General features: G+C 38.5%; 1 protein-coding gene across 7 annotated transcripts in view; it reads left to right on the top strand.

Annotated features, from left to right (window-relative positions):
* LOC139119989 (synaptic vesicular amine transporter-like) overlaps nt 1-23,045 on the top strand; it is a 57,439-nt gene that overhangs the window by 7,442 nt on the left and 26,952 nt on the right. For 2 of the 7 annotated variants that reach the window (XM_070683964.1, XM_070683967.1), the window contains exons 2-8: nt 17,152-17,383; nt 18,483-18,807; nt 20,124-20,182; nt 20,855-20,938; nt 21,722-21,814; nt 22,023-22,112; nt 22,478-22,582. In XM_070683964.1, coding sequence (XP_070540065.1) covers nt 17,224-17,383; nt 18,483-18,807; nt 20,124-20,182; nt 20,855-20,938; nt 21,722-21,814; nt 22,023-22,112; nt 22,478-22,582 — 916 coding nt within the window. In that variant the 5' untranslated portion in view covers nt 17,152-17,223. Of the gene's footprint in view, nt 1-4,659; nt 4,782-9,171; nt 9,579-16,919; nt 17,038-17,083; nt 17,384-18,482; nt 18,808-20,123; nt 20,183-20,854; nt 20,939-21,721; nt 21,815-22,022; nt 22,113-22,477; nt 22,583-23,045 lie in introns of those variants that run through there. The other 5 variants (XM_070683970.1, XM_070683971.1, XM_070683965.1 and 2 more) reach the window with 5 other exon arrangements.

The following is a 23,045-nucleotide window of genomic DNA, read 5'->3' as shown; positions in this document are numbered from 1 at the left end:
TACTATACACTGTACACTGTGCTTCTCGAAAACGCCGAAAATCCTTCGCTGAAATATGTGGGTGATTTGAAACAGTTTTAAATTGATTTAAAAATAACATAATTTTTAGTGAGAAGACGGTCATCAATGGCCAATGTTCAATATTTTCCACACAGCACAGGAAATCTATGGAAATTGACTAGGTATTTCAATCCGTGGAAATTGACTTGGTACTTCGTACTGAGAAAGATTGAAACTGCCAAAAGAGGCGGGTTAAAGATCCATCAGCTATCTCTCAGAAATTTGGTGACGTCAAAACAAATTACAATTTCTACAGACATTCTTTGAAGTCTGTCCAATAAGCAATATATCAGTTTAATACACACAACAACCTTTTGATTTATGATTCAAAGAGCAGTTTAATATACACACCAAGCTTTTGATTTATGATTCAATTCACCCCCATTCTAACACCTCCTGCTGTTTTCCAAAACTTGTCTTATAAGAAAAAAAACCCAGAGAACACAGCTTCAAGGTAGAGGACGTTCAGTGCTGGCTGTATGCTCCAGTGGATGGCAACGCGCTGTTTCTATAACCGCAATTTCAATGCCATGTGCACCATTTTTGTTGGATATTATAATGCAGGCAGCTTTGTTTGAGTGTAACAACTGAATTATCGTGTTCGAACACGCACGACGCAGTTTCCAGTCTATGGTTGAAAATGCTTGCTCACACGCTGTACAGTAAGGACATTTACACGAACTAACTGTAGTTGGAAAGTAAAAATCATGAAAATACGCAAAATGTTGTAGCTCATAGGACTTACTATAAGTTGAGGGTGTGGGGTACCTAGGCCATCTGAAATAGGTCTAAATCATTCACTCGAAGTCAAGTCGCTCACTGAGCTACTGAAAATCATGTAGTAGGAAAAAGTATAGTAACGGTTTTCTAAAAGGGGCTCTTAACAAGCGGCAGTAAACAGATTAAAAGTGAAATGAGCAGATATAACAGTTAATTAATTTATCTTGCGTGCTGGAGGGTTGCTTTGCCAACCCATGCCGTAACCTAGGCGACCAGCCTCGCAAGGGAAATCCTTCCAAGTCCTCTGTTCCTTAGATCAGTTTAAAGATAAGTAAATTACGAAGAGACAGCGAACTATATTTTTCCGAAACATCACGGACCGGTCTGGATGTCGCCATGACTTAAAATATCAATAATCCAATGAGAGATAAGTGCAGAAAAGCTGAGCACATTGCAATATCAATTTTGTATTAATTTTACACGTTAACAAGTCTTTCTATATTTCCACCTTAATTTTCCCGTTGTTCTTGTGCTTAAATACCAATGCTATGTATAAACGAAAGCAAAGAGTTACATAATCACGTCTACGTCGTACATCTCCTGTGTGACCCTTCCGAACTACTGGCCGCTGACGTCATAGAGTGATGAGATTCATGAAATATTGCATATTTCAACCATTTTTTGCGAGGGGGCGCAATTTTGGATGGCAGTCGGATAGAATTTCTTAAAAGAAAGATCCGTAGACGTAGAGCGTCCTCGATTTTTCTTTATGAAGAAAGGGTAACTGATCTTAAAGGAGTGAACTTTACCATTGGCCGCCATATTGAATTGTAACAGTTGTAATGTTGGCAAGTACTGATGCAATATTATTCGTTAATATTTTTTTCAGTAAACGACACTTCAAAGAATTTTTGAACTCCAACTTTTCTTATCCAACTTATGTTTGTCGATTAAACTTATCGTGCTGATACAATGAGTATTCACCATTTGCCTCTCGTAGTTCAATGGGCACGTTCGGTAAATTTCGCTCACGAGCGATTTCCGCGATTGTCACACCACGACTTATTTTCTCCGGTTTCGGTCGTCTGTATAATTTTCCTCAATCCTAACATAACTGCAACATTAAACGACAATTTTAAAGGAAAAAAAATCAAAAATATACCTACACGCTTCCGGCACGGGGCTGGCAACTATTGTAAGTTTCCAGAAACCATAGCAACACCCTTCATATGAAATCGCTGTTTGCAGTGAACACATTATGATTTCGTCAGCTAAAGCTCTAATTGTGCACTACGTGGCAATTTTCTCGTCTTGCCTGACAATGCGATCTCGGAACATTAGTTTTGTTGATACAAATCTTTCTGCTGAAATTTAGGGAATGGCAAGTCCCTGAATGATTATTGCTATGGAGGTACTATATGCTTCCTTCAATAGCAAATAAATATGGACATTTGCTGTCACAAATGCCCAAGGATATAAATCAAAACTACCTTGGCTGCATTGGACGTAAAATATAGCCTTCTCTGTACTACTTGATGTATAACTTCATATATCGAATAACAAAAAAAACTTGAGAAAAATTACAAAACTGGACAACATCAAAAATTAAAGCAGCAAAAGAAATTAAGAAATGGTGTTATTCAAATTTCAAACGGCTGTCACCGAGTGAGTGACGTAATTGCTCCTACGTCAGAAATTGGAACTCCATTCGTACGTTTGATTTGCTCGTGAGAATAGCAGAGCCATTTTAACAACGCGGGCGCCGGGCAGAATTCTAAACGAGAGTAAATAACGTTGCAACCCATAAGATTAGTAGGAGCGATCTCTGGAGCTGTATGCACCAACAGCTGCAAGTGACAGGATTCAAAAACACAGAAATCGGCAAATCTCGATTTAATTCACTAAAGGGACGGTAATAAACGGGGGAGTCTGGAAAGTTGTGTACGATTTGATTCGCTAATACCCAGTCATAAGTAACGTCAAAATCAGCTATAACGCCCACGTTGAAGAGACACAAAACCTAATCCGCAATTCAAAGTTTCCGGATTTCAGCTTCCTGAGCATTGCAATCCTCAATGGGAAAAACCATGATGATGTTTTGTTAAATTCTATCGGCTACGAAGTACGTAAGTTGGGCGGGAAAAAAAGGAAAGGAAATACTATTAGTTTAGGGAAGGCCAAAGTACGGAGAAACATGGAATGACTTTTTCCTGTTTCTTTTAACCCTCGGCCTTGAAGTTTGATAGCACGAAGTATGATTAATAATACTTGTGAGTTGCTGTGTCAATAAAGGCCAGGAAGATGTCAGGTCAGTGTCGCAAGCTATGCAACAAAGGTTCAACAATCAAAATTATTCGGTTCTCATGGCGGAAGGAGTTACTGTAGCAGGAGATAAAACGATTTGAAAGAAATCGACACTTTACTCTGATCCACAGAAGAAGACAGGCGTAGAAGTAGAAGGTCAGGCATACGGAGGGACAAAAGGGGCCAACCAGATCAATAGAGACAGAATTTGTATTTTGAGGGGCGTAAATAAATAAATAAATAAATAAATAAATACATAAATATGCAGATAACCACCTCCCTACCTGCATACACACACACACTACATACAGACACATACACATATACAGACACATACACACGTACACACACATACATACATACATACATACATACATACATACATACATACATACATACATACATACATACATACATACATACATACATACATACATACATACATACATACATACATACATACATACATACATACATACATACATACATACATAGAGCTGAATGCAGAGGCATAGAGACATGCAGACATACGGAGACAGCCAAAGTAGGGGCCGCGGACAGATAGAGCATGGAATCTCTGTAATGGGTTCCTGGATAGGAAAAATATGCCTGATATATTTATCCAGATATTTCCGATATATATGTGTGATATATTAAAGTTAAGCGCCCGAAGGGAGCACCGAAAAATGCAACTGAATGATGAAAGTCGTAGCTGGTATGATGTATTCTAGGCAAGTACATAAGAGAAAGATAGATAGAGTGGCAACGGGTATTGTTTAAGGCGTGAAGCGGTTACGTAACCCATCCATGTTCGCCTCGCCTAAGGTTGCTCTCGCCTCTCTTTTCCGAAGAGTACCGACCATGAATCCTTCGGTAATTTTCGGATTTTCGCCAATTGTTAAGCGAAAGTATGTTCGGCAAAGTTTGTGTTGTTGTTGTCGTGTGGTGCTGAGCAGAATTGACGTGCTGGCGAAAACGGGAGTGTTTTGAGCTTCAGGAAAATGAGTTTTACCGTTTTAAAAATTCCTCTCATATTTTTATGAATATATAATGAGTGTATTTGAACCAAATTTGAAAGTCTTTTATCGATACTGTCTGGTTTTACTCAATGGTTTACGGTCAGTCGTACCCTCTTTTACACGTGCGTCAAGGAAGGACATGTTTATGAAACTGCTGGCGTGTTATGTTTTGATTGGCGTGAAGCAGTGTTTCTGGCCTGAGAGCTCACAAAGTAACTATGGTTGCTACGCGACTGGCAGTACGATGCCATCTCGTCGTATTTTTCGCATAATCTCGAGTAATTATCAACCACAAACAAAGCCTCCAAAAAGTTTAACACCTTTGAAGCTCATTTTAATATGAAAAGCCAATAGTCTACCGAGACGACCATGGAACAAAAGGCATGCAAGTGTTGTCACTCTGTCTATATATTTCTCTGTGGCAAGTATGAGCCCGTGTCGAGATTCAAAAACACACTGACCCCCCCCCCCCATTGGGTATTTCAAAAACAGGGTAACCCCCATGAATCCACTGCCCCGAGGCCGAAGAAAGTGACCAGTCCCGAGACTAGAGATAGAGGGCCAATAGCGGACACACACCGACAAAAGTAAAACGATATAAGTTGAGGCAGATGGTGATATGAAATGGCGGATAGAGGCAAAGAGAATAAGGCACAGAATAAGGCACAGATAGACAAGGTATGTAGAAACACACATGCCAACAGACCGGTCAGGAAACGAGTTAGAGATTTGAACGAACATCAGGTAGCCTATTGTGAACATCTGAAATGGCAAGTAGGCAGAGAGAGAGAGAGAGAGAGAGAGAGAGAGAGAGAGAGAGAGAGAGAGAGAGAGAGAGAGAGAGAGAGAGAGAGAGAGAGAGAGAGAGAGAGAGAGAGAGAGAGAGAGAGAGAGAGAGAGAGAGAGAGAGAGAATATTGGAGTATGAAGGAAAAAAAGGGGATGCGCATTCGTTTTAGCGAGGAAAGTTAGCACTGAAATGACTCACTGTTAAAGCAGCGGTTTGAGAAACATAATCCATTAATGGACGACATTATATTTAGATGCTTGAAACCTACTTAACATACTCGAGAAACTTCATCAGCACTGCTTAACAACTTATAAGGACACTACTACATGACATCATTCAAACCATAAAAATGACAAATTACATTTCATCCGAGTAAAATGTGAAGGGTATAAATTCATTTTTTCTTGTGTAAGACAACTGATATTCAGATTCATGTCAAAAGAGTTAAACGACGCCCTCAAAGGAACTCATTGGCACGTATACCTACTTACGGGTTCGATCTGAGAGGTCGTTGGATAACTGAATGAATTTATGTCTAATTCTCTTGGAACACAATCAGCAGTATTACGTAGAAACCTGTCACACTGAACGATGGCGTCCCAGTAATGAAGTTTTGTTTTCAAAATCTCAGTACAGTTGCCGATGATTTCCATGTCTTTGATTCGCCAACCATTATTCAGTCTTGCTACTATTTTCTGTCTTGATGTAAATCCCCAAGGCACGCGTCAATAGTTAAGGAAATCGACGGAATATTATGGAGCGAAATAAACGCCACATGAATTACATGTCAAGTCACACAGTCCATAGCAAGTGTGTAAATGTAGGAAGACAAGTGATTCAAGCCAGGTAATTCAGAAGAAATTTTTCGGTCACACTCAGACTTTTGACTTTATCACACCGTGTAATCATTTCATGGTCATTGAACATTTAATGCAGCAATTCATCTTCTCTGTTTGAAGGTGACAGAGCTTTAAGTATATTTTGTGTTTTAGCGATTTATATCAGGTGACTCCAATGCTCGATGCAGAATCACAGGGCAGCATATGATTAAATATGTATATTATATGTACTTTTATATATATATATATATATATATATATATATATATATATATATATATATATATATGTGTGTGTGTGTGTGTGTGTGTGTGTGTGTGTGTGTGTATGTATGTGTGTATGTATGTATGTATGTATGTATGTATGTATGTATGTATGTATGTATGTATGTATGTATGTATGTATGTATGTATGTATGTATGTATGTATGTATGTATGTATGTATGTTCTAAAATGAAGTTGAATGGTATAATTCAAAGCGACTACATCATTCTTGACATCACACTTTAGATGACTTCTTGTGTGACACTCGACCAGTACTGCTTTGTGAGCAAAGACAAGGGCCTATATTGCCTTTGAAATGTTTTATTCACGAAACAGTCGTCTTTGGCAGAACACATGTTTTCATCATCACCCATCTTGTACGCACAAACATGCATAGATACATACATAGATACATAGATTCGTAGACAGCTGCATACATACTTACGTACGTACGCACACATACATTACTTGAGTTGAGTTTTCTGATTTTAACGGATGTCGACTTTCAAACAAAAAGTTATTCAAATTAGTTTACGACATTGAAGTCGTCACTGTGAAAAAGTGTAAAAATTTTACTGTGTCTCATATTGAAAGGCTATTCCTGCCTTCAGCATTGAAAACGGTCAGTCAAATTTGACCGTGATATTTTACGGCACCTTTGAAAAGGTATATTAGAGTAACCAAAGGTGTCGTAAAAGAGTAACCGTTTTCATTGGTAAGTGTAGAACTCTTTAAGTAATTTTAACTAATCCGCAGCCATGTGGCGTAAAGGAGCGATAATACAATAAAGAACATGTTTTTCTGATCGGTTGATTTCAAGTTCTAAAATATTAATGAACAAGTCGTTAACCATATTCATCAACGTCTTTGGAGTGTCGTATCAGCTTGAATGAATTATCCCCACCCTTTTACGACAAAAAGTCTGTATAAAATACGTCGAAACGAGGTCATTTTTCTTCTCCTATTTTGATCTCCTTCACATTTCGCTATTGAAAGACTCCATTACGTTTTTGTCGGACTGTCTGGAGCGTAATGCCTGTCGCACTTAAATACGGTGGCTGCAATTGGCTTTATACGACTGTGCTTTCTATGAATGAATCGCGCCGTAATGAATTGTTTTAGATTCAAGAAAGCCGACATTTAATTATTAAACTTGGCTATTTCAGGAGCCTTCTGAAGAAAAGAGCAACTCTATATTTAAATTTAGTAACGTAAATAGAGTATGAATTCAAAGGGAGTGTTAATTGTCTCCCCTATACTGTTAATTTCCTATGACGTCACTGCCACTTTCGAAGAAATTTCCAATTCTTTGTTTGACTTTTTCAGTCTTGTTTATCGAGCGGGACACATTGGTCTGCTTTTTCCCGCCGACTCCTGTCACGTCACGTCACGTCACGTTCAAACGACGTGGGAGTTGTATAATGTAGTAACATTGCACGTGGGACAGAAAAAAAAATTAAGAATCCAAAATCAAGTGGGTTCCTGAACAGTCAGTAAAAGCAGTTCAGTTTGTTTGCGGTAATAGATTTCAACGTACAATTCGCAGATATAACATCTTGCTCTCTGCGTATTTATAATACGTTGATAATGACGTCATCGTGTGGCGATATGATACATACCTCAAAAACTGTGTCACATTCTTGTTGGACTCTACTAAACCAATAATAAGCCTTAGATTTGCAAATGCCAAGACGGCATAATGTCGGGCATAATCCTAAGGATTTAGAGTGATCTTTAGTATATGTTAATATCACACCTGTGATATTTGATTGATATCGTGGGCAGGTGATTTGTTACAAGGCCATTTTCAAGTCTGTATACCTTTAACGCAATCTGCCGTACCCATCATGCACTACCACTGTACCGTGTGCATAAGGTGTTTATGTCCTTTGTGTGGACCTGACTTCAATTTGCGACTTGGCATGTGTATAATTATCACACGATAAATGGCTTTAAGCAAGTCTAAGACATATTACTTTGATAACACAGCGTGCAAGGGGAGAAAAAGTAGTAAATATGGTTACTTTCTCGCAGACGAAGCGACATGGGCCATGCGCCAAACACTTAGAAGTTTAATTGAATATTGCAGCTCTTCCTGTTTCTCATACCAACACATCTTTTGGTCTTCTTAGGTAATTATAATATTTAAACTGTATATTCCATTTCTGAAAAGTCCATTTTGTAATCTAATTTGTAATCTAATATTTTTTGGAGTGATTACAGTGACATATCCAATTAGACTAAACACCAATACTTCAAATCAAAATACCAGATAGATATAGAGTCTGGGAACGCCCTGTGAAACCTTGATTCTTGTCTTCCGTTAGTCCATTTCTTACCAATCCTTGGTTGGGTTACTAATAGTTCGCTGTGTCCGCCGTCATGTTTGTCAATCCACCTTGTCTCAACGGGAGAGACTTTCTGTCAAATTCGAAAAAAGTGCAGAATCTGAAATTTGAATTGACCTGAGGCAGTGCAGGAAAAGTGCGACGTGGGCACTTTCACGCAGTTCCTGCAAATGACATAACCTTGTTTTGTCTAACCGTGCCGCTTTTTGAAGCAACTCTGTTCATTGGAAAATGTAATATAAATAAGGGTTGTATGTAATTGCCAGTTAATGTCGTTACCGACTATGTTGGCGTGGATACATCGTATCATGGCAACAAGGGTAATTAGCTTTCACTCCAGTGATGAAGGACTTCAACTATCGAAGCGTGTTCTGTATAATCAGAAATTCAGTGTGGCTACTCTTAACTAGCCTGAAAATAACAATGATTTTGTATGTTCCATGAACACTCAATCACAGAAGCATATTTGAAAACGACATTTTGAACATAAAAAGATGCGACAAAATATAGTGCTCATTCACCTGAGCGTGTGAAAAAATTCAAAATGTGGGTATAGATTTGTAATGACCATTTTATTATCATCAATTGCCGCTTCGTCAGCCGGTGTAAGATGGTTCATTTAGGGTTTAACTTTTGGTTTGTGGTTTTTTCATTGTTGTTCATATTTTAATGGGGTGTTGGTTACGTCGAAGGACATATTATGAAAATAAAACATCCCTAACGTCCCCGTTCGTGGCTCTCTCCCCCTGCACGTCACAGGTATAGGTGGGAATATTCAAGCCATTCACGTGTGATGTATCATCATTACTGATGACCTGTTGCCAAAGCAACCAAGGATTTACTTCATAACTGTTGTACACGGCAAAGAAAACGCACCTTGTGCAGGACTTAGACAGACGCGGCTTGCTCAGACATGCGTGATACATTTCACTTGCAAGTGTGCTTGTGACGTCTGTGAACCGGTTTCGCTGGTGGCACCGTGTGGTCGCAGGCGCCACAGACGCTCTCAGTTCAGTTCAACTGTACGCTTGAGAAGGCATCGTACTATGATCTCATCATCCATGATTAGACGTACCCTATGATGCACCCTCATGTCGTTCCTGTACCGTCAAAATCAATCAAATACGCCCATTTCTCTCTCCGACAACTTCTGAAGAGCTGTACACACGTAAAATGCTGAGTTGATGACCCTTGGGCGTCTGTGAACTGATTTAAAAAATCGTCAGAGGACCAACGTAAGTATGAAACCGCGATCAAATATGATTTTTGATGTTACCTCTAAAAAAGGTGAAATTTTCGAGGCCTGTATATGTTGTTAAAAACACGGTCTCCTCTAACAATCTATTTACGAAAAAAAGTCGATGGTAAAATAATTAAGTAAGCTTCGTAACAACATCAACAAACGAGAAAAATATTGTAATGATTACACTCGTTTGAATAGAGAATGATGATGAGGCACCAGGATTTCTTCAACAAGAGACTGGACTCCTGTTCTTCCCGTGTGAGGGAAAAATATTTTATCGCTTGTCTCTTGTCATGAGCCGTATTTTATGGAAATACGAATTATCGCTTTATTTCGTAAAACATTTTCATAGAAAAATGTGTCGTAGATTTCGTATCATTTGTTCTGTGTTGTTAACGTTGCCGATTTCAAACTAAATGTAGAACTGTGTATTTCTGTTTCAATTTCATCCCCTGACATAAATAGCAATGTAAGGTTCCTGAATGAGGTGTACTCAATACTGAAACGTGGAGTTTGTCATTCGGTTTTAATAAATCTTGTTCTGCAAGCTTATGGACAGGCTTAAGTCTTATCCGGCGACTTCTGAGCAAAAGCAACCTACGTCATTAAGGCGACTCGGTCCATGATGTCTACACATATGTTCCGATTTTCTGCATTATATTGTCACATTAGTTCTGAGATTATTGAAAATCTGATCGGGCGATGATAGCGCTTGATCTTCCCCGTTGTCCTGTCTACGGCATTTGGACAAAAACTCGCCGAGATCTGACGAAGGTGTGTCTGTGTAGCGTTCGAGCCTCGGTCTCGCTTATTTCCGATTTTCCGACTGCAAGGGGCTAATTAACCGCACTAATTACCTACCAATGTCGCTCGAGTCACTCAAGCCAATTACGAGAAGGTTGGGTACACACGGAATGGAATGATTGGGTCAAGACATTTAGAATATTTTATTGTTTTTAGAAATGTCAGGCAAACATCAAAGTTTAAACGGATTCGATTCGTGCTTAATTTTTGACCACGTTCATTAAATTACTCATATTCCTAGTTTATTTTGCCTCAGCTTTTAAATAAAAAAATCTGGCATCAATATTTACAGTACTTCCAGTGAGAATTTGCACACTATCAGAAGCCAGCCTGTGAAAATTTGGAAACAGAACAATTAAAAGTCAGACGGGAAGATAAACTTTACTGTTCACTTGACTGCCGTTTTGCAAAGTCGTTATAATTTATTTTTGTTTGCATATCAAATCACATAAAAAGTATACTCAAAAATCGATTATTTCTGTTTTTCCGTCGTGCGGTCGAAAAAAAAAGATCCATCCAGTCGCAATTTTCATCCAAGCATCGCCTGATATATGCAAATCCAACGCAAGGCATATTTAATCGGAAACTTTGGCAGTGTGTGTAATTACCTGAGCTGCACGGGAGGTGGACGGGAAGTTGCATCAAATGCGAATAAATCTGATGACTCGGTACGCTGAGTTACTTAACTAACTGGTATTGTTGTTTGAATGGGCTTTGCCAACATTTGCCGTGTATTTTTCTCTTTCTTATGTAAATGTTACGTCATTCAGTGGTTCGCAAATGAGATGTTGCATAAGACGAGAAAAGAAATTGTGATGCAGCGCCTTGGGGCGATCATTAGTGTTTGTTTCATAATTTGATAGCACTATTTTGAATGGCTGTACTCGCAAATTAGATGATGTAGTAAGCTGGTATAGACATTCTGACCAGTGCTTTGAAATTCCGGGCATTGAAACAGCTTCTTATGATGGCCGTAGAATCATGGAACGAATGGGAACTTGGACCACTCCTTCGGAGTATGACCGTATTACTAACTTTTGAGTCCATTTGGAATCACCGAGCAATGATAAAATTATTCATCATCAAACACTTAAACCTGCAATTTGTAAAATTACAGATTGTTTGCGTTGCCATCGAGACAACAATGTCCGCGTGTATGTCAAATTTCATTTATACCCTAAAGTTTCTATCATAATTCATTTTTGGAGTCAAATAACATTATTTCGTGTCGGTATTTATGACGCTGTACTCGGATGAACTTGACAGTGCGATACAAACGATTCCTCAAGTTTTCTGTCAAATATCACGCTCTTGACACTGTGCATTAACAATGTACAAACAGCGATGAAAACACGCCGACGCGACACGGGGATCTGACTGACGTTTCACGGCGCCGGGATTATTTGCACCGCACACACATACACGTTACTTATGAAATTTCAACATGCTGTCTTCGTCACGCGCCAGTTTTTTGGTCACGATCTATGCCACTATAACCCCATTAAAATTTCCAGGTCGTGCGACAATGTTTCCCCCTCTTTGCAGTAGATTTATCATCATTGATATCACTGACAGTGGAACTTGTGCTCGCGCCCTGAAATTGTTTTTCTTCTCAGGCATAATGATTTGATCATTGATTAATTCGCAGACGCCCTGACACGTCCTGTTTCCAATTAAGAAGTTCGTTACTGTATCACACGAATCAACTTGTTCATCGGCTTGGAAATGTTATGTCATCCTGGAAAGGTGTTGAAATTTGTTTCGTAAACAACGATGACAATATTTCGATAAAAGCGATTCTTGTTTTGCACAATTTTGATCTGTCAGAGAAAAAATAAATCACTGTCAGGGGCTCGATTTTTTTTATACGAGCGATAACAATCACGACACGATGGTAAAATATTGCTGTATAGACCGGTTTCTCTCTGTCATTTTCTGTTTGCTCGTCTTCTTGCATCTCAATGACAAATCAAGCAAAATATATTGTATGAAAGCAAATCAGCAATTCGGTGCAATTCGGTGCAGTACGTGTTATGTTGATTCTGATTCGCCCAAGTGTGAATCTAGAGAAGGAGGAAAGCAACACAAACACGATCAGGACAGTCTTGTGTGATAGAAACTGTTCGAAAAATAACACAGAGATTTCGAATGAATGTCACGCTACGGAAACAATACGTCTGAATATTGCTTCAACATATCTCCATACCTTCATATCACCTCAACATTTCGAATTATCGTAGCATAATAGATTTTTTTAATGCGATCTATAAAAATGGGAGAAAATTGAATCACCAACGTATCCGTTTCAATTCGATTTCTAGGCTATTTTTTGCCATCAGCTGTTCTCGTAATCCGGGAAATACCTTCCAACAATATAATTAAAATTCATGGTCTTTCAATTTTACGGTTGAGAACATAAATAAAGTCATTTATGGTTGCCACGGAAACCAAGAGTCTCCTCAATATCGATTTTGGTGAGAGGTTTCAACGGTATGAACTAAACAGAGTATTGAGTGGTGACTGAAGACGACATATCTTATTTCTGAAATTCTTTTTTATTTCTGTAGAAGAGAACATTGTAAGCTTATTCTGAAAAATGTGAGCCAGCTTCAAAAAAGTTTATATTTAAAGTTATTATTGAAGATATATCTCAGCAAAATGATAATTCTCCTTTATTATTCTACTATTTTATTGTTAGGTATGATATAGCTATACTTTGTGTGTTCTTCATCTCAATATAGAAGGTAGAAAAGGGATACATTTTCTACTGTCGATGATCTCAACTACAACATTAATGTATACAGAGTCATCGATAGTTTACTTCCGTGGTTGTCTCGATCCTTCTCTGTCAGCTCTGCCTCTGTGTGCGTATGAAATGCGATTTTTAGTACTTTTTTTGCCATTTTAAGTCAAAAATTATATTTCGACAACATTGCGGTATGCCAATCTTTCAAACTATTGAGTTTTCCAACAATACATGTATGGGCAAAGTCGTCATACTCTCACGATAGCGTACTTCACGCTTATTGCGAGATCTCGCAAGACTTTACTCTCACAATATGGTTTCCTGTCATGTGAAAGTCAAATTTTATGCGGGTATCTGTATAATTTATATGAAACACTCGACTTGAGTGTAGCCTCCGACGGTGTGGATGATACGCTGTTCCACTGTTTGTCCAGTGTCGACGGAAAATGTCACGAAAGTAGTACATTTACGCAAGATCTCGTGAATTCTCGCGCTGCTTGATAAATGGTTCCGTGAGTAGCTCAGTATAGGGATGCAACACATCGTCAACACAAAATACCGAATGAGATCATTAAATGTTACAGGTTTCATACTGTCCCTGGAAAAGATCGAGTCATATCAACTCTCGCGATATTCCCGTTCCAGAATATGTCTTTTGCTTTCAAGACAGGTCAGCCGCTCGGACACATCAGTAAACTGTAACGCTATAATGACGTTGGTATTTGTACATAATTTATAAATGCCGTATGCCTGTTTGTGTAAAACTTAATTCATTGTTTGGGTGACTGTACAACTGTAGCTCTCTTCTGGTATAAACCAAAAATCAGCATGTCTTTCAGAAGATGAAAAAAATACCTTCGTGTTTTTTTAATTAAAACCGATGAATAATTTTTACAATTAATACATTGACAAACCTGACAGAAAATGACAAGACGAAACTTCAACGAGACCTTTTCTTCTGGTCACATTTGTAATCGTTCCGCGAAATTTTGATTACACAGTTTTCGTTTTCCTCGCAAAGTTCGTAAAAGTAACCTGCAATTTTCTGCCGAATCTGGCAGGAAATTCCCATCCCCGCGCCGCAGTGCTGCAGTTACGTTTAATACAATCCGAAATGATGAATAAAAGGCCGTAATTCAATTGGTCTCCTGGGGCCTTTTAAGACGTTGTCAGCAGTTCAGACAGCGACTGGGTAAGCCATTATTGTTCCGTCAATAGTGGCTCGTTTCTAATGTGGTTTCCATCAAATTTAATGATTACCTTAATAATGCGACTAGATCCCTGACGATGGTTCAGTTAGCTCCGAATGGCATACGTTTTTGACGTTTGTGAGTGAAGCATTAACGGCAGCGTAGATTCACTGGGTTTTTTCACGGTAATTAGGCCTACTTTTTTTTTTCGATTTCTTGCTCATGGAAAAATTTGACTTTTCACCGAGTTGATAGGGGAAACCGCAGTTGAAGCTCACCGTCGGTTACCAAGACGAGCCGCTGAAAAGCACGGTTGTTTCCATGGCAAAGGAAATATCCGCTTCCTCATGCTCTTTAGGAAATGAGAATTCTATTAAAATTGAATTAATATTCGATTTTATATCAGACTGACGCAAGATTCGAACTTTTTCAATATACGTATCAGAGCATAGGATGGAGATGTTTATCGCATGCTTAGAGGGAAGGAGATTTCGATGCGGATGATGCTCAGTGTGTCGTATTTACAAATCAAATCATACCTTCTTTCGGTTGACTTCTCAACAACCCTGGCCTAAATCACAGAATATGTTGTTGCTCTTTCGCGTGAATAGAGTCGTATAGGGTAATTCTGTTGTGTAGAGCACTTCTCGCCAACGCCTGCAGGAGAACGGGGACTTTGTTCGCCAGTCACGCAGCGCGATAATGACTTGAACCGTAGCGTGAAAAGCAAAGCGTCGCTTAGGGTACACGTACACGCTAAGCACACAGTCACCGTCATAATGCAGTAAGATTGTATTTACTCATTTCATATACGTACATTAATGGCAGTTGTAACATTTATGGATTTCTGTATTGGTAAATAGAATCCGCTGCAAACTTAATACAGGCAACCTTGCATTACGGGCGAATTATCGATGGGTTTGAAAGGAATATGATCAAAACACCTAAAAATCGCATCTCAATCTGACTTAATTTGAAAAGGTTTTTCTTCCATCCTTTACATAAATTCTTTTGCTGACAGAAGGACATTTATTACATATAATTCAAAAAAAAGCAGCTGCATCCTCTGTACAGAAGCCAATTACAGACATTACTTTTGACATTTTGATAAATTTAGATTCGTGTGAACTCGATTGCCTGGCCGCTACCTCGATAGTCTGACTGCTACCTCGATAGTCTGATCGGAATTATCCACTGTTCTAAACACAAAATGTCAGGAAATATGGAAACTTTCCGTAAAGAGAGAAATGATCAACAGAGAACAATTGCTACTTTCTAGGTTTTCATGTATATTGTTATACCTCTTTGTAGATAAAGCCATGCCAAATTACTGTACGTTTATGCTTCGTTGAACAACAAGAAATATAGAATGGTCATAAATCTCAAAACCATTAAAACACTTTACCTCTCAAGAGAATCATCAAGGTCTGTTCAAAATAAGATGCTTTACGCGCTGATTCAAAGATTTATCAATTAGTAGTACCAATAAACATTGTAATCGTCATGTTCATCATTATCATCATCATCATCATCATCATCATCATCGTCATCGTCATCATCATCATCATCATCATCATCATATCATCATCATCATCATCATCATCATCATCATATCATCATCATCATCATCATCATCATCATCATCATCATCATCATCATCATCATCATCATCATCATATCATCATCATCATCATCATCATCATCATCATATCATCATCATCATCATCATCATCATCAGTAGGAAAGTATATATTGTACATCAAGAGTATTTTAACACTGTTTTCACAACTTTGAAAATTTGGTATTTTTTGTAAATATTTGAACATTCATATAATCTGATATTTGCCTGTTACATCCGTCTGACCTTAACTCATAAAGAAAAGAAAACGCTGATTTCTACGGGTTGCCGACGAAAACTTAACCACCGGTAACACTTTCTATGTTACCCCGGTTCTGCAAAACATGGAAACATTTTACTAATAGCAATGTTTGATATATGATCAATTAAAAACGCAAACAGGTAAAAAACCAACGCTCTAGTTGTAAAGATGATTTACCTGTGTTGCCAAAGCTGTATATAAACTTCGTTTACACGCACATGCGCAGAAAGAAACTGTTCACGACTTCCGTCGTTCACCAGCACGTATACCGGACTGACGTATTATAACACTGAGATTGATTAATGATGATATATTTGCAAAGGAGTTCCAAAAGATTTCAGTTTTGCTCAGCGGGAGGTAACCTACTACGGTTAGCTTAAAACTCTTAATTCCACCACTTTTTTGCTTCAAAGAAGCACACGCTCGATTCGTGTGGAATTTGGAAATAAATCTAGAGATATAGAACAGCCGTGTTGAAAGAATTTCAAGGTTTATTTAATAACTCAAGTATTTCGTACATGTAAATATATTTTAGGCTTAACGTTAGAGCGGCAAGATGAAAAGTAAATATCGTAAAAACTCCAGGTCGAAAAACATGCCTGCGTTATGGAAACGAAGTTATGTAAGGACTAACTCGTGAGGTCTGCTGAGTAGCGAGGATAGGTCACATGAGCGTTCGGGTGCGCTTTGATATCGTGAAAAACCGTCTGCTGACGTCATCACATTCGGCCAAATAATCAGGAGGATGGTCATTTTCTTCCTGTAACATCATGGCGTGAAAATTCGCGATTGCTTCGGGATTTTGCGAATGGGGAGGAACACTCCCTTGCAGTTGAGTCAGTCGGTATATTGTGAAAAAAATCGCCAAATCATAACGATCTTCGCAGTCGTTAGTTCAACTCCTTAACACCTCAGATGATATTTCCCCTCTCTCTTTGTCTGCAGAGAATTACGGGTTTGACTCGGACTTTCTTACCCTGAAGACGCGCCAAAAACCCTGAAGATTGTGAAAGAAAAATGTCTTCATGGCTCGCAAGAAAGCAGGAGCAATTCAAGCAGTGGAGAGCAGAGTTTACTTGGAAAGGGTTTATCACAGATATCAGGTCATCAAGACGCCTAGTTTTGTTCATCGTTTTCGTAGCCTTGCTGTTAGATAATATGCTTTTGACGACTGTAGGTAAGTGGCTCTATTTCTTCCTGTGTCTTACAACCTGTGAATATCTGCTATCAAAACACAAACCCAGGGTTGTTATGCAGCAAGATTTCACTAGTTGTAGGGGCTATGTTTTAACTTAGGAGAATTTTTTTTATTTTAAAAGAGAGTTTCAGGCATTTTTTACAGTTCTAGCTTCATACAACCGGCAGGCGTCTCGGGGATTTTAAATCACCAGCCAGTGATTCCGGCTACCATTTTGAGGAGCGTACTTGTTGAATAGATAGCTAGCGCTCAACGAAATGTGGACAATGCACACACGTTGCTGGTTTTACGCACCAGATGACTGTTCCCGAATGCGAATTATGTCTATGAAATACATTTCATAATGTCACACGCAGACAATACAGATAAATTACTAGTCCTGCTGCAGCTAAGCTTGTGCGAGTCCTTGTAATAAGTTCACATGGGAGAAATGGGCGACATTTACATTGCATGGATACAAACAATGTTCGTATTGGTCGAATATTCTTCTCGTCATTGTTATGATATCATCATATCATAACAGTGAAATATTGGCCTTAAATTGCAGCTTTCGTAAAGGAGAGTCGGCCTGGTAGTGACAGTTTGTGCTAGTTACTTAACGATTGTATTGAGTTGGAGAACATTACATTAAAGTCATAAAGTTCTCCTCTGCTCGTTGTGTTTTTATCTGAGACGCCCTTAGATTGAAAGAAATCGGTTAACTGGAGGATTAGCTTAATAAACGCATTAAAATTTACTTGTTTATCGATGCCGTTATCAGGAAACGGTCAATAATTCTGAAAGGGTCGATATTGCCACTTGACAGAATATAACTATTGCAAGATTTCTGTAATCTACGTAGAACTTTGATAGCCGGCTTTTCTTGCATTAGGAAACTGACTATCTGTTTGGAATCTCTTTTTGGAAATAGGTAATAAACATCTGTAGATTTGGACTAGCAGTTTATTAGATAGTAAAATATTCTTTCTCCTTCGGTTCTGATATTTAGAAATAATCGTCGGAGCAGTTGTCATGCCTTTTTTGAGTCATTTCAGAAAACACTTTCTAACATCTCTTTATCATTTTCTGTATTATCCAGTTCCAATAATTCCAGACTACTTATTTAGGTTAGAGCATCCACAAGAATACGCGAATATAGACGGACACGGTTCGGGGAATTCCAGTTCAAATACCAGTAGCTCTTTGTCGAACGCAACCTACCACACCCGTAGCCTTTGTGACCTAGAGAATGTAACATCGTGGTGCAACGTAACGGTGTACTTGAACACGACGGCAACACCAGGGTCAAACAGTGACTATGCTCAAGATTTAAGAGACGAAAATGTCGAAGTGGGACTCTTATTCGCTTCGAAAGCGTTCGTTCAGTTGTGTACCAATCCGTTTATAGGACCGCTGACGAATAAGTGAGTGCGCCCTCAACGATGAACTTCCCATGGCTTATTTCACTTTTTCATAACTACTAGTATATGTGCCGTGCAATGTGCAGTTAAATGTACTGTTGTCAATTATAGGATTGGCTGACCGCAAATCAGAGAACAGAATTATAGACATTTTACATTTGAAATGCCCACTTAACATCGATTTAAGCGTTTGAGATAAATATGTTGCCAAGGATAGAATTACTGCTAAAATATATTGTACCGGTCAGTTAAAAACACTTAAAACATTCAGTTAGTTAGATAGTTAAAGAGTGCCCCTTTAAGGATACACTAAGCTCCCTTTTTGCATTATTTTTGTAATTTTGTTATGTTTTAGAAGTAACTTACCTCCGACATTTTTCTGCATTTTAAAATATGCTGTAACAGCCTGAGGGTTACTGGAATTTGACAATGTACACATTTTACCTCCCTCCCGCTAAATATAGAAGAACTAAGCAAATATTGAAATGACATGATTGTTGGTAGCCTCAAGAAATGTATGCTTACAAGCGGACCGGATGTATGCTGATAATATATATGCTAATGAGCAATCGGCTGCGATACCAATTTGCAAACCTCTACATAAATTTGACGACAATCTGTCATATATACACAGCCTTTCAGTGAATTGTTGGAGTTTGAGAAGGATTTTCATTTTTTCATGACCAAATAGTTGTAAAAGCGCGACTTTGTCCACTCAATAACACATCCTTAGGGACCGTGATTTTTGTGCGTCTTTATTCCTCTCACAATGCCTTGTCGATACACCAGATGGATTAGCTCACGTTACTTCAGATCTTAATATTTTCCTCTGCACCAGTGTGTGTTGTGATATTCCGGTGAACTAACGGCGTCGATAAACATTTCCGATATCTTCTTGTTCGTAGCTTTAAGATAGTATGCGCCCAGGGAGTGATAAACACAAAACGTTTGCTCAAAAACTTTCGACCATTCTCTCGCCAAAGAATAAATCAGGGGTCACTTTGCAAATGTTGGCACCAGAGAAACAAATTACCTAACATTTATCGATATCGAAAAACATACACCGAAATTCAAAATAGCTGCCATCTCTGTGTTAACTCTTTGAGGAAAAATAAAATTTTCGATTTTCGAAAATCTAAGACAATGAAAATTTTTCTTACTCCAAGAGCTTTAAAATGAGCCCCATAAGTGGTAGATCAGACTCCAAATATCTGTCCTAGAGGCGCATTCTACCTTAAAACCATTATTCTGTGAACGAAATCTTGCAGTTGCAATTAAGTATTTTATTTCAATATCTTTTTTTCTCTCTTAATTCTCAGAATAGGGTACAGTATTCCAATGTTCGCCGGTTTCGTTATCATGTTCTTGGCGACAATAAGTGAGTATAAGGTGTAGAGCGGGAAGCAAGGATTTGTTGTTTCCATAGCAACAGGTGACAATTTATCTAAGAAAAAAACGTACAAAGAATTGAAGCGCACTCTGTGCCGCCTAGTAAAGTTCAAAGGTCACCGGATGATAAGATACTGCGAATTCTTGACTCTTGCTCGGAAAAAGATTGTGAATTTTTCCGGCTCAGTGATAAAGTACTATTTATTGCGAAATTTCACAAGAGCTGTTTAAATACATGAAGTTTGTTTTCCATGGCAAATAATGAATTGAACCGTAGCGCCCTGAAAGGCTCTCTTTCGTTGACTACACTACTTTGCATGTAGCCTTAGGCCACCTGGTTGAAGACAAATTGATTTCCAGACTGATTTAATCGGTTGAGCTCTTACAATACTTGTAAGAATGGTGTGAAAGTGAAGCTGGATTATTTCTTGACAAATTAAGATTACGATTTTAGTGACGGCAACGCTCCTTTAAAGAATTGTCACCACCGACTTGCACCACACAGTGCAGATTAATCTCTATCCCGGTGACATCATTGTTTGAACAACTAACCATACGTAAATGGCCAACAATGAGTTTTCACATTAAAAACATAAAAACATATATTTAAATGCGTTATGTGTTAAAAATTGTTTTATATTATATTTTTCGTCCATGATAGTTTTTGCAGTAGGAGAGTCATATACAGTATTATTGATAGCTAGGATGCTCCAAGGCATAGGCTCTGCGTGTTCATCTGTCGCGGGTAAGTAAATCTTCATCTACATACACTTACACGCAGAAGACTGAAACCCTATGTTATCCTGCCTTTTTGCATTTGTACTTTTGTCACAGTGTCGCTCAGTCTTTCTCTATGTCTGTCTCTCTATCTGTAATAATTCCACATCAAAATAACAAAGCGTATACAAGAACCATTTATCTCCTCTATTTTGTTCGATGGATAAATTCGAGGTATGAACCGGGAAACAGATTCATTTTTATAAAAAAATGGCGGCCTATCGATCACCTGGCCCTTGTAAATATACAGAACCACTGACAGTGTCGTTAAGCGGCATTTAGCGTACAAACTGTGCGATCATCGCCAACACTTGAAACACCTGACGAGCAATTCCATGAACCTACGGAAAGCTATATGTTTACCACTTACAACGAACTACGTGATTTTCTGTACGGATTCTCATGGCAAATTACATACCTGGAAGAAAAGGGATATTGTCATTTGAAATCGTGTTTTTGACCCCGGCCCTTTCGTTTTCTGTAGACTTTTAACGAGGGAAGTTTAGATAAAATGTTGGCTTTCACTGCTGTATTTGACTCTAGCACGACTTTGGAGCGACTGACACTTTTGAATCCTTAATTTGAAGAAACTATAGAGCTCTTACATCAGTATTCGGCAAAAAATTTAGACATTTTGCACGTACTTACTTACGTCGCCATGGTCACTGATGTTGAATACTCAGCTTGACGATTTTCAGGTGACGTCCTTGAAGATGTGATTGAAGTATCTGAATTATCTTGTATGTTTCAGGTATGGGCATGCTAGCCGAGAGATATCCCGACAACGAAGAACGAGGCAACGCCATGGGAATAGCGCTCGGCGGATTAGCGTTAGGCGTGCTCAGTGAGTACCCGACTTCCTTGTGTTTGTTATATCTTCGTCAACAGAGACTATAATTTAGTACAACAAAAACAATTATTCAGCGACATGTAATTCATTTAGCAATTTATGCTGATTACACCTGCTGGTGAGAAGTGGGTGCATTAATATTTGCTTTGTTGTACAGTTATTGTAATGGGAAGCAACACAATAGGTTCTCCCTTCGTTTCAGTCGGTCCGCCGTTTGGGGGCGTCGTCTATCAATTCCTCGGAAAAGAAGCACCGTTCTTTATCCTTGCAGCACTAGCACTCGGAGATGGGAGTAAGTAGTTTCAATGAATAAATCACTGGTTTCTGCCTTGACAACTGATGGAACAGTGTACTATTAACTGGGAAAGGGCGACCAACTTCGTTTCCTAGACCTAAACGTTCTTTTTTATTTCCTTATCAAAACTATCAGTCTATTTCTTCAAAACTGCGAAACTCAGAATTCAAATTACAATACAACAATATAATATTACAACTTACCTAAAATATTCTTTTACAAGCTTGAATATATATTTCTTCCAATTTTCAGATTGGAGAAAGAATGATATAGAGCGAAACTTTTGCTGTAATGTGAGATTTTTTCAGTTTCACATGTAAAAATAAATGATATTCATTTATTTTGTATCTATTTTACTTCAGTGTTACAACTGTTAGTATTAAAGTCAGGCGTCGGAAAGGAAGTGCAGATGGAAGGCACGCCGCTGTTGACCCTGCTCCGTGACCCCTACATCATCATAGCGGCAGGTGAGTGAATTCATACATACATTCACTCGCTGAGGGAGACTGCCTCTCCCGAAGCGACGTCACAGTAAATTTTTGGCGGGCTTGGCGAAAAAATCTCAGATTCGGACACACGTGTCGGCAAGATCTCAAAAAATACTATGTACTCATGAATGTGGCCGAAATTTGCCGTCAATAAGGTCTCATTGTGGTCTCAGTTGCGCTCTACCCAGAGGTTCTTTGGAAGGAATATAGACAGGGCTGAAAATATATTTTCAAAATTAAATACGTCATTGTTGTGAGTTAACTAACTACTACATTTCAGATAGGTCACAGGTCATCATAAAATATTTATTATAAGCTTATTCCTTGTCGGGTGTATGCGCATGACAGCTGTGTGATCGGTAGCCCTTCGTTTCCCTTCCAGTATCGTTTTCAAGAAAGCATGCACTTTACCATGCTTGAAAGGCCTACTAAATCGGTTTTA

Source organism: Ptychodera flava, chromosome 20 (genome assembly GCF_041260155.1).
Source record: "Ptychodera flava strain L36383 chromosome 20, AS_Pfla_20210202, whole genome shotgun sequence".
Classification (NCBI taxonomy): Eukaryota; Metazoa; Hemichordata; class Enteropneusta; family Ptychoderidae; genus Ptychodera; species Ptychodera flava.
This window is presented reverse-complemented; position numbering and strand designations above follow the sequence as displayed.